This window comes from Hyla sarda, chromosome 6, assembly GCF_029499605.1.
Source record: "Hyla sarda isolate aHylSar1 chromosome 6, aHylSar1.hap1, whole genome shotgun sequence".
NCBI lineage: Eukaryota > Metazoa > Chordata > Amphibia > Anura > Hylidae > Hyla > Hyla sarda.
Genome location: NC_079194.1, coordinates 62,528,059 through 62,542,953, shown reverse-complemented (window position 1 = coordinate 62,542,953; position 14,895 = coordinate 62,528,059). Strand labels below are relative to the sequence as shown.

Here is a 14,895-nt window from a genome sequence, read left to right as displayed (position 1 = left end):
GTTGTTGTTCTCTGTCTGGCAACAGTGCTCTCTGCTGACATCTCTGCTTGTCTCAGGAACTGCACAGAGTAGAAGAGGTTTGCTATGGGGATTTGCTTCTAAACTGGGCGGTTCCCGAGACACATGTCATCAGAGAGCACTTAGAAAAGAACAACTTAACTTCATTGGCTCATAAGTACTGAAAGGATTAAGATTTTTTCAACAGAAGTAATTTACAAATCTTTCTGGAGCCAGCTGATATATATATAAAAAAAAGTTTTTTCCTAGATAACCCCTTTAAATGGAGGATTTGAGCAAAACTGCGGGGGGAGATTTAGCAAAACCTGTCCAGAGGTAAAGTTGTCCAGTTGCCCATAGCAACCAATCAGATCACTTCTTTCCTTATTCAGAGGCCTTTTCAAAAGTGAAAGAAGCGATCTGATTGGTTGCTATGGGCAACTCAGCAACTTTACCTCTGTATAGGTTTTGATAAATCTCCCCCTACATCCACAGAACATGTGTAGTTAGTTCTCCAAAATGTCTGGAAAGAACCTTCTTGCAGAGTTCCTTTAAAAACTGTGTGCAAATACCTAGACCAGTGTCTTCCAACCAGGGTGCCTGCAGCTGTAGCAAAACTACAACTCCCAGCATGCCCGGACAGCCGTTGGCTGTCCGGGCATGCTGGGAGTTGTAGTTTTGCAACAACTGGAGACCCCCTGGTTGGGAGACACTGACCTAGAAGAGTTGATTCTGTCACTCCAAATATTAATTTGATAGTAGATTTCTATTCTACACTATTAAAAAACCTAAATTCCCCGATCTCGGACCACGCCAATATTCGTGATCAGAGTGACATCATCATAAGATGCTAAGATAACTAACTAACACAGCTCTATGGGAAAGGCGTTTGGCAAACTTCAGCTCTCCCATAGAGATACCGTATATGGAGGGGGCATGGCGCGCCACTTCGGAAGAGAGCCAAGGCTTTTTATACAGGAGATCACGGGGGCCCCAGCTCTCGCCACCCACCCCCCGCGCAATCTAAAACTTATCTCATAACTGGTGGTTTTTGTCTATGATACTTATTTAAACTTGGAGAGGACTGCGCAAAAGTTTTAGGCAGGTGTGAGAAAAAAGCCGCAAAGTATGAATGTTTTTTTTTTTTTTTTTTTAAATAGAAATGTTTATAGGTTTTTAATAGAAAAAAATAAAAAATCACCCAGACAATTCCTCCTGATCTACTAAATAATAAATCTAAAATGTAGCCTTTATTTACCGTATTTGTCGGGGTATACCACGCACCAGCCTATAACGCGCACCCTCATTTTACCAAGGATAATTGGGTAAAAAAAAAAGTTTTTTACCCAAATATCCTTGGTAAAATGAGAGTGCGTGTGTGTGTGCAAGCGTATACCCCGATACACCCCCAGGAAAGGCAGGGGGAGAGAGGTCGTCGTTGCCGGCTTCTCTCCCCCTGCCTTTCCTGGGGTCTAGAGCCCTGCTGTCGCCGCTTCTCTCCCGCTGGCTATCGGTGCCGCTGCCCGTTCTCTCCCCCTGGCTATCAGTGCCGCTGCCCCATTGCCGGCGCCGATAGCCAGGGGGACAGAAGTGGACAGAATCCCCTGCGTCGTTGCTATGCGCTGCGAGACTCAATGACGTCACTCGTCATTGCGCCGTGCAGTGCATAGCAACGACGCAGGGGATGCACACCGGAGTCCTGAAGCAGCGCGGACCCGACCCCGGCAACAGGTAATTATACAACCGGGGATGGGGGAGGCAACGGGGCAGCGGTGCCGGCAATAGGTGCCGCTGCCCCTTCTCTCCCCCTGTCTGTCGGCGCTGCTGCCCCATTGCCGGCGCCGCTTCTCTCCCCCTGGCTATCGGCGCCGGCAATGGGGCAGCGGCACTGATAGCCAGTAGGAGAGAACAGGCAGCGGCACCGGGGCTCCAAATTGACAAAAAAACTAAATAAATCGTGCTCAAAAGTGTGTTAAAAAACGACACGCAATACTGGTGAATTTGGAGCCCCGGGGTATACATCCACTATACTATTCTAGGTCTTACTGCCTTTGCATTTATTATTTTTCTCCCTCACTTAGTGAGAATAGGGAACGGCACCGTGGTTGGGGCCACCCTGTTAAGGAGGTGGGTTCCTCAAAAGGCAGGGACAGAGGAGTGGGTAATCTTAGCGGCTAGTGGGCACTTCTCCCATTTCTAGCATTTAATATCAGCACTCTATTGTGCCACAACCTCAGTGCTATACATCATATTCTAACATTTGGTTGTTCCCCACAGTCATTTTGCTATCTACCATAAAATACTCTGTCCATCCCTGAAATTCTGCAATTATTGGATTCTCCCTCACCTTGGTTGAGGCCACCCTGTTTTAGATTTATTATTTAGTGCATCAGGAGGAAATGTCTCCAATTTTTTTTTTCTATTAAAAAAACCTATAAATATTTCTATTTAAAAAAAAATAATTCATATTTTGTGGCTTTTTTCTCACACCTGCCTAAAACTTTTGCGCAGTCCTCTCCAAGTTTAAAGAAGTATCATAGACAAAAATGTATCCTCTATCCGCAGGTTAGGAGATAAGTTTTAGATCGTGGGGGCCCTGAGAGCTTGGGCCCCCGTGATCTCCTGTATAAAAAGCCTTGGCTCTCTTCCAAAGTGGCGCGCCAGGCCCCCTCCATATATCTCTATGGGAGAGCCGAAGTTTGCCAAACGGCTCTCCCATAGAGCTATATGGAGGGGGCGTGGCATGGGGGTCGCGACGCTCCGCTGTGGGAGAGAGACGGGGCTCCATACAGGAGATCGCAGAGGGCCCCAGCACTTGGACATCACGCAATCTAAAGCTTATCCCCTATCCTGCGGATAGGGGATATGTTTTTGTTCAGGATACTTCTCCTTTAAACACAACCAAATTCACTTTCAACGGTGATGCAGGTAATGCGTTCCTGATCTTAGGCCGTGTGACGTACAAGCAATTTTTCGAAAGCTTTTCTTTTCTCGAATGCTGTGTTTTTTAAACCACAACAAAAAAAAAGCATTGTGTGAACCCCAGCCTAGCAAGAATTACAAATCAAGAAAAATAATTGGGAGAAAGTAAAAGGGGCATTCCAGGGTGGCCAAAAAATTATACATTGCTCGGGCTGTGGAGAAACAGAAAAAAAAGCCATACTTACCTATCCTTGGTCCCCCATCAGCTCCTGTTCAGCTCTAGCCCCCCCCCCCCCCCCCCCCCCACCCGCCAGGTAAGTCAAGCCCATGTCCTCTTTATCTATTGGCTGTCAGTCAAACGGGGTAGTAGGATGCAAGTGGGCAGGACTTACCTGGGCTCTTGCTGTGCTAGGGGAAGGCCCCCATGGGATCTTACTATGCAAAAGGAAGCCCCCCTGGGCTCTTGCTGTGCTGGGGAACAACCATTGGCTGTCCGGGCTTGCTGGGAGTTGTAGTTTTGAAACCTCTGGAGGTCCGCAGGTTGAAGACCACTGTATCAGACATTGACAAGCGGCGATGATGAAGGGGGGGGGGGGGGCTGATGACATGTGGTGATGATGAAGGGGGGGTGTGGGATGATGACAAGGGGATGATGAAGGGGGGGTGTGGGATGATAACGAGGGTGATGATGACAGGTGGTGATGATGATGAGGGTGTTAATGACGGGGGTCTGGATGATGACAGGGGGGATGATGTATTTCCCACCCTAGGCTTATACTCGAGTCAATAACTTTTCCTGGGATTTTGGGGTAAAATTAGGGGCCTCAGCTTATATTCGGGTCGGCTTATACTCGAGTATATACGGTCAGTGCTCTCTGATGACACGTGTCTCGGGAACCGCCCAGTTTAGAAGCAAATACCCATAGCAAACCTCTTCTACTCTGTGCAGTTCCCGAGACAAGCAGAGATGTCAGCAGAGAGCACTGTTGCCAGACAGAAAACAACAACTCAACTTTGGCAGCTGATAATTATTGAAAGGATTGAGATTTTTTAATAGAAGTAATTTACAAATCTGTTTAACTTTCTGGAGCCAGTTGATATAAAAAAAAAAGTTTTTTCCTGGAATACCCCTTTAAGCTTAATTTAATAGCAAAAAGGCTTATATCTCAGTGTTGGAAAGGACTATGGAGACAGAAAAGGTATGCTGGAATCACAATGACTAGTCCTATCTAGTCATGTTCTTATTTACACCCGTTTTCCTGCGGACAGGTCCGCTTTGATATATAGGGGTATGACCGCTGGGTATCCTATTGATCAACTGAAGGATGAGGCCACAGTGCTCACTGCCTAGTACTACAGATCACACTGTGCTTAAATGAACAATGAAGGTGTCACAGCACTCCAACATGTACCATCTTCACCTCTGCAGACTGATACGGTTCCTAAGAATAGACCTTAGCTTCTTTAAAGGGGTATTCCAGGCCAAAACTTTTTTTTATATATCAACTGGCTCCAGAAAGTTAAACAGATTTGTAAATTACTTCTATTAAAAAATCTTACTCCTTCCAATAGTTATTAGCTTCTGAAGTTGAATTGTTGTTTTCTGTCTAACTGCTTTCTGATGACTCACGTCCCGGGAGCTGTGCAGTTCCTATGGGGATATTCTCCCATCATGCACAGCTCCCGGGATGTGACATCATCATTGAGCAGTTAGACAGAAAACTTCAGAAGCTAATAACTATTGGAAGGATTAAGATTTTTTAATAGAAGTAATTTACAAATCTGTTTAACTTTCCGGAGCCAGTTGATAGATAAAAAAAAGTTTTTGCCTGGAATACCCCTTTAAACTCACTACACACATAGGGCTGCCGCCGAAAAGCCCTGTGTGTATAGTGAGCGAGGAATACGCAGCGTATTTCCCGCTGCTGCCACATATTTTCCGCAGCGTGCAATACGAAAAAATTTTGTAAAATGCTATTTTATACAGATTGGTTAAGAAAAAAAATCTGTTTATTTTTTGGCATTTTTTATTCATTTTTTATTTCAGTCGTTTTTTTCTTTACCCAAAATTGGAGGTAAATAAAAGGATGCGCAGATTAACCGCCATTGAAATCATGGATGATTTGTCCACTCGTGTGCACTAAGGCTAGGTTCACACTGCAGAATTTCTGGGCAGAATTTGTTCCGGAGATTGAGCCAGCGGCGCTAGGACCAAGCAGACTGCATTGCTGCCCCCATAGACGGCAATGCATTTCTGGGTGGATCTGCTCAGAAATGCATTGCCATCTATGGGGATGGCAATGTAGTCTGCGCGGTCCTAGTGCCGCCGGCTCGATCTCTGGCAGAAATTCTGCCCAGAAATTCCACAATGTGAACCTAGCCTAACAGTTTTTTCACTGAAAACAATGAAGTACGTTACTATAAGAAAACCTGATGATTTTTAACCTTTTTTTTTTTTTTTTTTTACAGTGTATTGTGTGTGAACATGGCCTGAGAGTAAATTCACACAGGATGGAAAAGCTGCAGATTTTACCTGTGGATTTGTACAGGTAAGAATCCACACTATATTTCAGTAGAAGGAAAGTAGATGAGATTTTACATATTGTATCCTGACATTTTCGGCATTTCTCGGCACTTCTAAATCTTTATCATGTCAATAATGTTGCAGTTTTATCCTGGATTTTCACAGCAGTTTTACCCCTTTAAAAGTAACGGAGGTGAAATCCACTGCAAAATACATGTTCTGTGCAAGAAATTTTTTGAACCTTGTAGACTTATCCATACAGGGAATTTCTAATAATGTTAGGCACCTGTACATAACAGTTAAAACAGTGTTTCCCAACCAGGGTGCCTCCAGCTGTTGCAAAACTACAACTCCCAGTATGCCCGGACAGCCTTCGGCTGTCCGGGCATACTGGGAGCTGTAGTTTTGCAACAGCTGGAGGCACCCTGGTTGGGAAACACTGAGTTAAAAGGAGACTACAGGTTGGATCTTCATTTTGGCAACTGTGTTCAGTGCGGTACTGAGGATTACAGTAGATAAACCCAAAGTACAGTGATAGCACTCCCCCTACTGGTCACTGCTATGGGCACAGTGAGCAACGTGACAATTATAGGCAGGTAGTGTTAATTGAGTTTTGCAATGAACTAATAATAAAGACAATTTCTTATATCGATGTCATGAAGCGTTTAAAGAGAACGCAGAACATATGGTATTTGGTATTTTATAAAGCTTTCGATATGGGCTTTAGAAAATGAAAAACATGCTGTCTACTGTGTGATGGAAAGAGACACAGGGGGAGATTTATCATTGCTTTTAGAGCATTTTTTTGTCTATGTTTTGGCGCAGTTCAGGCGCAAGCAGCATATTTAGAGACTTTTATGCGTCTTTTGATATAGACAGTTTCACTCTTTTTGCCTGCCCGTAGAACTTTTTCTTTTTGACCGTGCAGTAGTCACGTATTTATCATTTGCGACTTTTGTCAAAAGTCGCTATTTTGTGCGCAAAGGTACTTTTTTAGTAGGCGTGAGAATCCTTTCTACCTTCTGCAATTCAACCTTTAAAGGAGTACTCCGGCGCGCACTTTTTTACTTTTATCCCGTCCGGGCTGCAAAATAAAAGAAAATGGCTCCGCCTCAGCCAGTGATAGGCTGAAGCTCCGTGTGACGTTCCGGGCTAACAGGAAGTAAGAAGAATACAGCCCGGGGACCTAACACCTGTACCGGAGCTCCGGGGGCTCGTTGGCAGGTAAGAGAAAGTGTGCTTTTTTTTTTTTATTTTGCAGCCCGGACGGAATAAAAGGAAAAAAGTGCGCGCCGGAGTACTCCTTTAACCTCTTGTGGATGACAGCGTCCCACTCCCATTCTATAGATGCAATACAAATTTTCTCCAAACAGGCAGAGATCAGATAAAATACAGTATTTCTTTATTCCCACAATGCAACGCGTTTCGCAGAAGTTCCGCTTCATGCCTGATGAAGCGGAACTTCCGCGAAATGCGTTGCATTGTGGGAATAAAGAAAAGCTGCATTTTATCTGCTCTCCAGCGCCTTCATGATCTCTGCCTGTTTGGAGGAAATTTGTATTGCATCTGTGGTTATATGAAGTGGAGCGGCTGATGAGACCTTATTTCTAAACACACTCTCTTCCATGGTTGTACTTGGGATGGAGTACAACCGCATCTGGTAAGCGCTAATTCACATTGAGCGTTACCATATTGTATCTGGGTATCACACAAGGGAGCGCATCCTTTTGTCTTCTTTTTCTTCTTTACCCCCCTTCTATGACACGCGCTCAGGAGCTGAGCCCGGGTCATAGCTGGGTGGTCCTGGCAGCTATCTGCCACCAGGACCCATCTCTAATGCCAGACATCACCGATCACGGTGATGCCCAGCTTTAACCCCTTAGACACCACAATCAAGTTTGATTGTAGCATTTAAAATGCAAGTAAAAATGTCTCGGTAGCTCTGTGAAAGTAAGTAAAAACACCTAACCTGCCAAATTCAGGAAAGTGTCTACTTCCCTCCCTCCCAAGTGTATGTGGTAGAGCTTTTCCCACCACAGCAGAGCTGCGCAAAATTCATCATCCTGCTGCACCATCTTGATAAATAAGATGCACGCTAGTCAAACCCACCACCCAAATAAACGTGGGAAAATAGCTCTACCGTAGACATTCTTTGATAAATCTGGGCCACTGACCTTTGGAATCGTTCAGGTGGACGGCTCTGATGTACGAGAGTCCCACAATCTTACTAAACTCATCTAACATACGTTTGAGACCGGTCTCTTCTGACAAATCGTGACCTGAAACCAAAAGTTCAGAGAGAAAGCACCAACATGTCACCATGTGTAACAGATATGGAAGAGGAGAGAGACAGGATATACGGGACATAGAACTCACCAGCAGCAAAGGCGTGACACGTGTCTAGGCACACGCCAATACGAGACTTATCCTTGATGTGGTCAATAATACCCTGCAGCTCCTCAAAGCGACCTCCAACCGTGCTGCCCTGACAGCTCATATTCTCCAACACTGGCAGAGGACAGAATAATAAAAGGTTAATGGCACAAGATGATACAGAATGGACTAGAAGAGGAGAAAACCAGATAAATTATACATATACTTTATACCGACCTCTGAAGGTGTCCTGTGGGTCCCTGCACAATGATGTTAGCTGCAGACCTGTAATATTGTGTACGTCCTTGTTCATACTGCGCATTTTATGATGTATTTTGGTGTATAAGATTATAAGATGCAAAAAGTGCATGCCAAAACTGAAGTGTAAAACCACCCCAATATGTACCCCACTGATCTCAATGGAAAACATGGCCCTTATTCCAGTGGCACATACATGCAGCAAATATAAACGTTGGGGGACATTTACTTATCAGAAAAATACACACACACTATTATTGATGCAAATATTCTTCCCTCTTTATATTAAATTCATAGCAATACAAGAATCCGATACATTATAATCCCCCAAGTGAGTCATTCAGTCCGCATGATGCCGTCTGGAGACATTTACATAACCATGCTATGGGTGCGGTGCCTCAAAAGTCACAGATTCTGCTCAAACGTTTTAATTTTTGAGCAAAAATGTGTGAATGTTGAGGCTTTTGAGCCAAGAGGGAGGGATGGAGACAGAGAGGGGGCAGAAAGGGGGCGCAGCTTCTAATGGAGGGGGGTAGGAAGGGGGCGCAGCTTCTAATGGAGGGGGCAGAAAGGGGGCGCAGCTTCTAATGGAGGGCGCAGAAAGGGGGCGCAGCTTCTAATGGAGGGGGTAGAAAGGGGGCGCAGCTTCTAATGGAGGGGGTAGAAAGGGGGCGCAGCTTCTAATGGAGGGCGCAGAAAGGGGGCACAGCTTCTAATGGAGGGGGTAGGAAGGGGGCGCAGCTTCTAATGGAGGGGGCAGAAAGGGGGCACAGCTTCTAATGGAGGGGGTAGGAAGGGGGCGCAGCTTCTAATGGAGGGGGCAGAAAGGGGGCGCAGCTTCTAATGGAGGGGGTAGAAAGGGGGCGCAGCTTCTAATGGAGGGGGTAGAAAGGGGGCACAGCTTCTAATGGAGGGCGCAGAAAGGGGGCACAGCTTCTAATGGAGGGGGTAGGAAGGGGGCGCAGCTTCTAATGGAGGCGGCAGAAAGGGGGCACAGCTTCTAATGGAGGGGGTAGGAAGGGGGCACAGCTTCTAATGGAGGGGGTAGGAAGGGTGCAGCTTCTAATGGAGGGAGCAGAAAGGGGGCACAGCTTCTAATGGAAGCGGCAGAAAGGGGGCACAGCTTCTAATGGAGGGGGTAGGAAGGGGGCGCAGCTTCTAATGGAGGGGGCAAAAAGGGAGCGCAGCTTCTAATGGAGGGGGCAGAAAGGGGGCACAGCTTCTAATGGAGGGGGCAGAAAGGGGGGAGCAGCTTCTAATGGAGGGGGTAGCAAGGGGGCACAGCTTCTAATGGTGGGGGTAGGAAGGGGGCACAGCTTCTAATGGTGGGGGTAGGAAGGGGGCACAGCTTCTAATGGAGGGGGAAGAAAGGGCGCAGCTTCTAATAGAGGGGGTAGGAAGGGGGCGCAGCTTCTAATGGAGGGGGAAGGAAGGGGCGCAGCTTCTAATGGAGGGGGAAGGAAGGGGGCACAGCTTCTATTGGAGGGGGTAGGAAGGGGGCACAGCTGCTATTGGAGGGGGTAGGAAGGGGCGCAGCTTCTTATGGCGGGAACAGGAGGGGCACGCAGCTTTGAGTGGAGGGGGGCGCAGCTTTGCAGGAGGGGGATGCGCCCTTCTCACATGGGAACTTTAGAGCCAATTTGCGACACCAAAAGACACAGAAATCTACACCAGCTCAGAGCTGCGGTACATTTCTAAGCTGGCCACAACGGAAGCCACAAAGCCACTATTTATGTGTGTCATATGAAAATGCAGCATAGTGAATCTCCCCCATTTTCCTGCTGAGGTCTATACAATGTTTAGGTAGTGGTATGCTGTAAATCATATCTCTGAATAGAACAGAAACTCGGGCTTATTTGGCTGCCGCATCGCCACGCACAGAAAAAAGAAAAGAAAAATAGAAAAAATTTACAATTAGAAAAGAAAATGGTATAAAAAAAAACTAATTAAAGGTCTATTCACATGTACAGTATCCTGCGCACATTTGATGCTGCAGATTTGAAGCTGTGTTCAGTTTTTAATTACCATTAAACTCTACAGCACAAAATCTGCAGCATCAAATATGGACAAGATATTGTGGTGTGAATACACCCTTAGAGTAGGGTCACTTATCCCGTATTTTGCTGCATATTTTCCTACTCATTGAAGTCAATGGGTAGCAAAATCATTTGCAGAAAATGTGAAGCAAAACAAGGCACGCGTAACCCTACCCTTAGACTATGTTCAGACGACCGAATTTAACTGAAAAATGTAATGCCCATTATGTTCATTATGATTCTGTCCTATTTACACAGCGGAATTTCTGCTGCAAAATGTCCTCATTCCACAAAATTTAAATACCTGTCTCTAAATTTTGCCAAATTGCGGGCGGAATCCCATTGAACTCAATGGGGCTTTGAATTTTGGCAGGATTCTGTGTTTTGAGCACACATTAATTCTGCTGCCATTCGGCGGCAAGCTTTGCGGAATGGAATTTGAGTGGAATGGCAGAATTTCGGTCATGTAAACATGGCCTTAGGGTAAATTCACACGTGGCAGATTTGTTGTAAAAATTTCTGCATCGGTCCTATTTATGTAAAATATCCCCATACAGGTGAATGGAACTAACTTTTAGTCACATGAATTTCTGCAACAAATCAGCTGCATGTGAACTCATCCTTAATAGGTAAAGCAAAATATAGACAGGCCACTGGGTCATTCCCTTTATGGGCTTGGTGTTGCGGAGGCAGTGGTCACCACCCGGTGCTACGCCAGTGTCAGGTTAGGGACCCTCTCTGACTAGGTGGCCTTGACGTGCCGAGTGGGCTTGTACTTTTTGATCAAAATGCATAGTAACAAACTGTTAGTTTTTGAAATTATGCTGAGCAGCAAGTAGATCAAATTACAAATGGTGGATTTGCGGCTGTGTTTCTCTTTTTGTTTTACAAAATATAGATAAATTGGGGGAGATTTATCAAAACCTGACCATAGGAAGAGTTGCTGAGTTTCCCATAGCAACCAGATTTCTTGTTTCATTTTCCTGAGACCTTTTCAAAAATGAAAGAAGCGACTTTTCCTTCTTCGGATAGAGTATAAGTTATAGATTGCGGGGGTCCTCCGGATAGGGGATAAGTTATAGATTGCGGGGGGGTCCTTCGGATAGAGTATAAGTTATAGATTGCGGGGGGGGTCCTTCGGATAGGGGATAAGTTATAGATTGCGGGGGGTCCTCCGGATAGGGGATAAGTTATAGATTGTGGGGGTCCTTCGGATAGGGGATAAGTTATAGATTGCGGGGGGGTCCTCCGGATAGGGGATAAGTTATAGATTGCGGGGGGGTCCTTCGGATAGGGGATAAGATAGATTGTGGGGGTCCTTCGGATAGGGGATAAGTTATAGATTGTGGGGGTCCTTCGGATAGGGGATAAGTTATAGATTGCGGGGGGTCCTCCGGATAGGGGATAAGTTATAGATTGCGGGGGGTCCTTCGGATAGAGTATAAGTTATAGATTGCGGGGGGTTCTTCGGATAGGGGATAAGTTATAGATTGCGGGGGGTTCTTCAGATAGGGGATAAGTTATAGATTGCGGGGGGTTCCTTCATATAGGGGATAAGTTATAGATTGCGGGGGGTCCTTCGAATAGGGGATAAGTTATAGACTGTGGGGGTCCTTCGGATAGGGGATAAGTTATAGATTGTGGGGGTCCTTCGGATAGGGGATAAGTTATAGATTGCGGGGGGTCCTTCGGATAAGGGATAAGTTATAGATTGTGGGGGTCCTCCGGATAGGGGATAAGTTATAGATTGTGGGGGTCCTTCGGATAGGGGATAAGTTATAGATTGCGGGGGGGTCCTTCGGATAGGGGATAAGTTATAGATTGCGGGGGGGTCCTCCGGATAGGGGATAAGTTATAGATTGAGGGGGGGTCCTTCGGATAGGGGATAAGTTATAGATTGTGGGGGGTCCTTCGGATAGGGGATAAGTTATAGATTGTGGGGGTCCTTCGGATAGGGGATAAGTTATAGATTGCGGGGGGTCCTCCGGATAGGGGATAAGTTATAGATTGCGGGGGGTCCTTCAGATAGAGTATAAGTTATAGATTGCAGGGGGGTCCTTCGGATAGAGTATAAGTTATAGATTGCGGGGGGTTCTTCGGATAGGGGATAAGTTATAGATTGCGGGGGGTTCTTCAGATAGGGGATAAGTTATAGATTGCGGGGGGTTCCTTCATATAGGGGATAAGTTATAGATTGCGGGGGGTCCTTCGAATAGGGGATAAGTTATAGACTGTGGGGGTCCTTCGGATAGGGGATAAGTTATAGATTGTGGGGGTCCTTCGGATAGGGGATAAGTTATAGATTGCGGGGGGTCCTTCGGATAAGGGATAAGTTATAGATTGTGGGGGTCCTCCGGATAGGGGATAAGTTATAGATTGTGGGGGTCCTTCGGATAGGGGATAAGTTATAGATTGCGGGGGGGTCCTTCGGATAGGGGATAAGTTATAGATTGCGGGGGGGTCCTCCGGATAGGGGATAAGTTATAGATTGAGGGGGGGTCCTTCGGATAGGGGATAAGTTATAGATTGTGGGGGTCCTTCGGATAGGGGATAAGTTATAGATTGTGGGGGTCCTTCGGATAGGGGATAAGTTATAGATTGCGGGGGGTCCTCCGGATAGGGGATAAGTTATAGATTGCGGGGGGTCCTTCGGATAGAGTATAAGTTATAGATTGCGGGGGGTTCTTCGGATAGGGGATAAGTTATAGATTGCGGGGGGTTCTTCAGATAGGGGATAAGTTATAGATTGCGGGGGGGTCCTTCATATAGGGGATAAGTTATAGATTGCGGGGGGTCCTTCGAATAGGGGATAAGTTATAGACTGTGGGGGTCCTTCGGATAGGGGATAAGTTATAGATTGCGGGGGGTCCTTCGGATAGGGGATAAGTTATAGATTGCGGGGGGTCCTCCGGATAAGTTATAGATTGCAGGGGGGTCCTTCGGATAGGGAATAAGTTATAGATTGCGGGGGTCCTTTGGATAAGGGATAAGTTATAGATTGCAGGGGGGTCCTTCGGATGGGGATAAGTTATAGATTGCGGGGGGTCCTTCGGATAGGGGATAAGTTATAGATTGCGGGGGGGGTCCTTCGGATAGAGTATAAGTTATAGATTGCGGGGGGTCCTTCGGATAGAGTATAAGTTATAGATTGCGGGGGGTTCTTCGGATAGGGGATAAGTTATAGATTGCGGGGGGTTCTTCAGATAGGGGATAAGTTATAGATTGCGGGGGGGTCCTTCATATAGGGGATAAGTTATAGATTGCGGGGGGTCCTTCGAATAGGGGATAAGTTATAGACTGTGGGGGTCCTTCGGATAGGGGATAAGTTATAGATTGTGGGGGTCCTTCGGATAGGGGATAAGTTATAGATTGCGGGGGGTCCTTCGGATAAGGGATAAGTTATAGATTGCGGGGGGTCCTTCGGATAGGGGATAAGTTATAGATTGTGGGGGTCCTTCGGATGGGGATAAGTTATAGATTGCGGGGGGGTCCTTTGGATTGGGGATAAGTTATAGATTGCGGGGGGTTCTTCGGATTGGGGATAAGTTATAGATTGCGGGGGGGGGGTCCTTCGGATGGGGATAAGTTATAGACTGTGGGAGGTCCTTTGGATGGGGATAAGTTATAGATTGCGGGGGGTCTTTTGGATAGGGATTAATGATAGATTGCGGGGGGGTCCTTTGAATAAGGGATAAGTTATGTTGCGCTACAGTTCTCCTCTAACTCTTTTATAAATATAAAGATTGAATGCCTTTCCTTAAATATATATTACTAGCTCTAAGGACCGTTCCAGGAATGTCTTCTGTCATGATGAAAGCTTTGTAGATTAGCTTGTTTTTCTCTTATGATTTTAGGAATCTATTTTCTTACCCACTGTAACTCCTGGCACTTGTGAATGGGCATAATTTATCCCATCAGCAATGAGTTTCAGGCACTTGCTGACTGGCATTTCACCCACATGGGATCCCGGATGGATGTTGTATAATGTGAGGCCAAGCTTCTTGCACCGGATTAATTCTTCTACCAGCATAGCGCGGCTCTTCTCAAACACATCTTTAAACAAAAAAATAAAAAATAAGAATGTAGCATGCATCAACAAGGAATATAGATAGATATATATATCTAACCATAGTAATGTTAGGTATTACCTGGCTTAGGTGAGCCCAGGTTCATAAGATAGGGGCTGTGTGGCAGTATATAACGGGACTCGAAGCCCAACTCATCACACGTTCTCCGGAACATCTCAGCAGCCTCATCTTCTAGGGGTTTGCTGATCCAGGATCTCTGCGACCTCAGAAACAGACCAAATGCTCTGGCTCCAATACGTTTGGCCTCCAGTGGGGCGTTCCACAGTCCCCCTGTGTTCATGTAAAATAACAAACCTTACACATGATGTAATCTGAACGGTCACTTACTCCATGAACGCACGGACTTTCACATACCTTGAATGGAGAGGTGCGCTCCTACATACTTGTGAGAGCTCAATCTGAGGTGCCGAGGTTTGGTTACAGTCTCAGAGGTTTTAGGCTTCTTCGCCACTCTTTTATTCCTCTCAGATTTAAGATTTTTAGGCTTATCTAAATAAGGGAAACATTTGCCAAAAGTTCACAGCTGCCCTCAAAGACAAATCACTAGACCAACATGATTTTTAGGGTTTATCAGAGGATTTTCCCAGGAGTGGGCCAGAGAGGTCAAATACTCATAGCTGTCCCTCTAAGAGGGGTCTCCGGTTTGGACTACTTACAAAAAAATAATAATAATAATAGAAGCAGATACAAAAAAAAA

At 45.8% G+C, this 14,895-nt stretch overlaps 1 protein-coding gene across 1 annotated transcript in view; it reads right to left on the bottom strand.

Annotated features, from left to right (window-relative positions):
* Positions 1-14,895, bottom strand: part of LOC130275687 (probable endonuclease 4) — a 42,553-nt gene that overhangs the window by 15,309 nt on the left and 12,349 nt on the right. The window contains exons 5-9 of the mRNA XM_056523927.1: positions 14,553-14,687; positions 14,259-14,468; positions 13,981-14,163; positions 7,820-7,951; positions 7,618-7,722 (exon numbers count right to left, since the gene is read on the bottom strand). Coding sequence (XP_056379902.1) covers positions 7,618-7,722; positions 7,820-7,951; positions 13,981-14,163; positions 14,259-14,468; positions 14,553-14,687 — 765 coding nt within the window. The remainder of the gene's footprint in view (positions 1-7,617; positions 7,723-7,819; positions 7,952-13,980; positions 14,164-14,258; positions 14,469-14,552; positions 14,688-14,895) is intronic.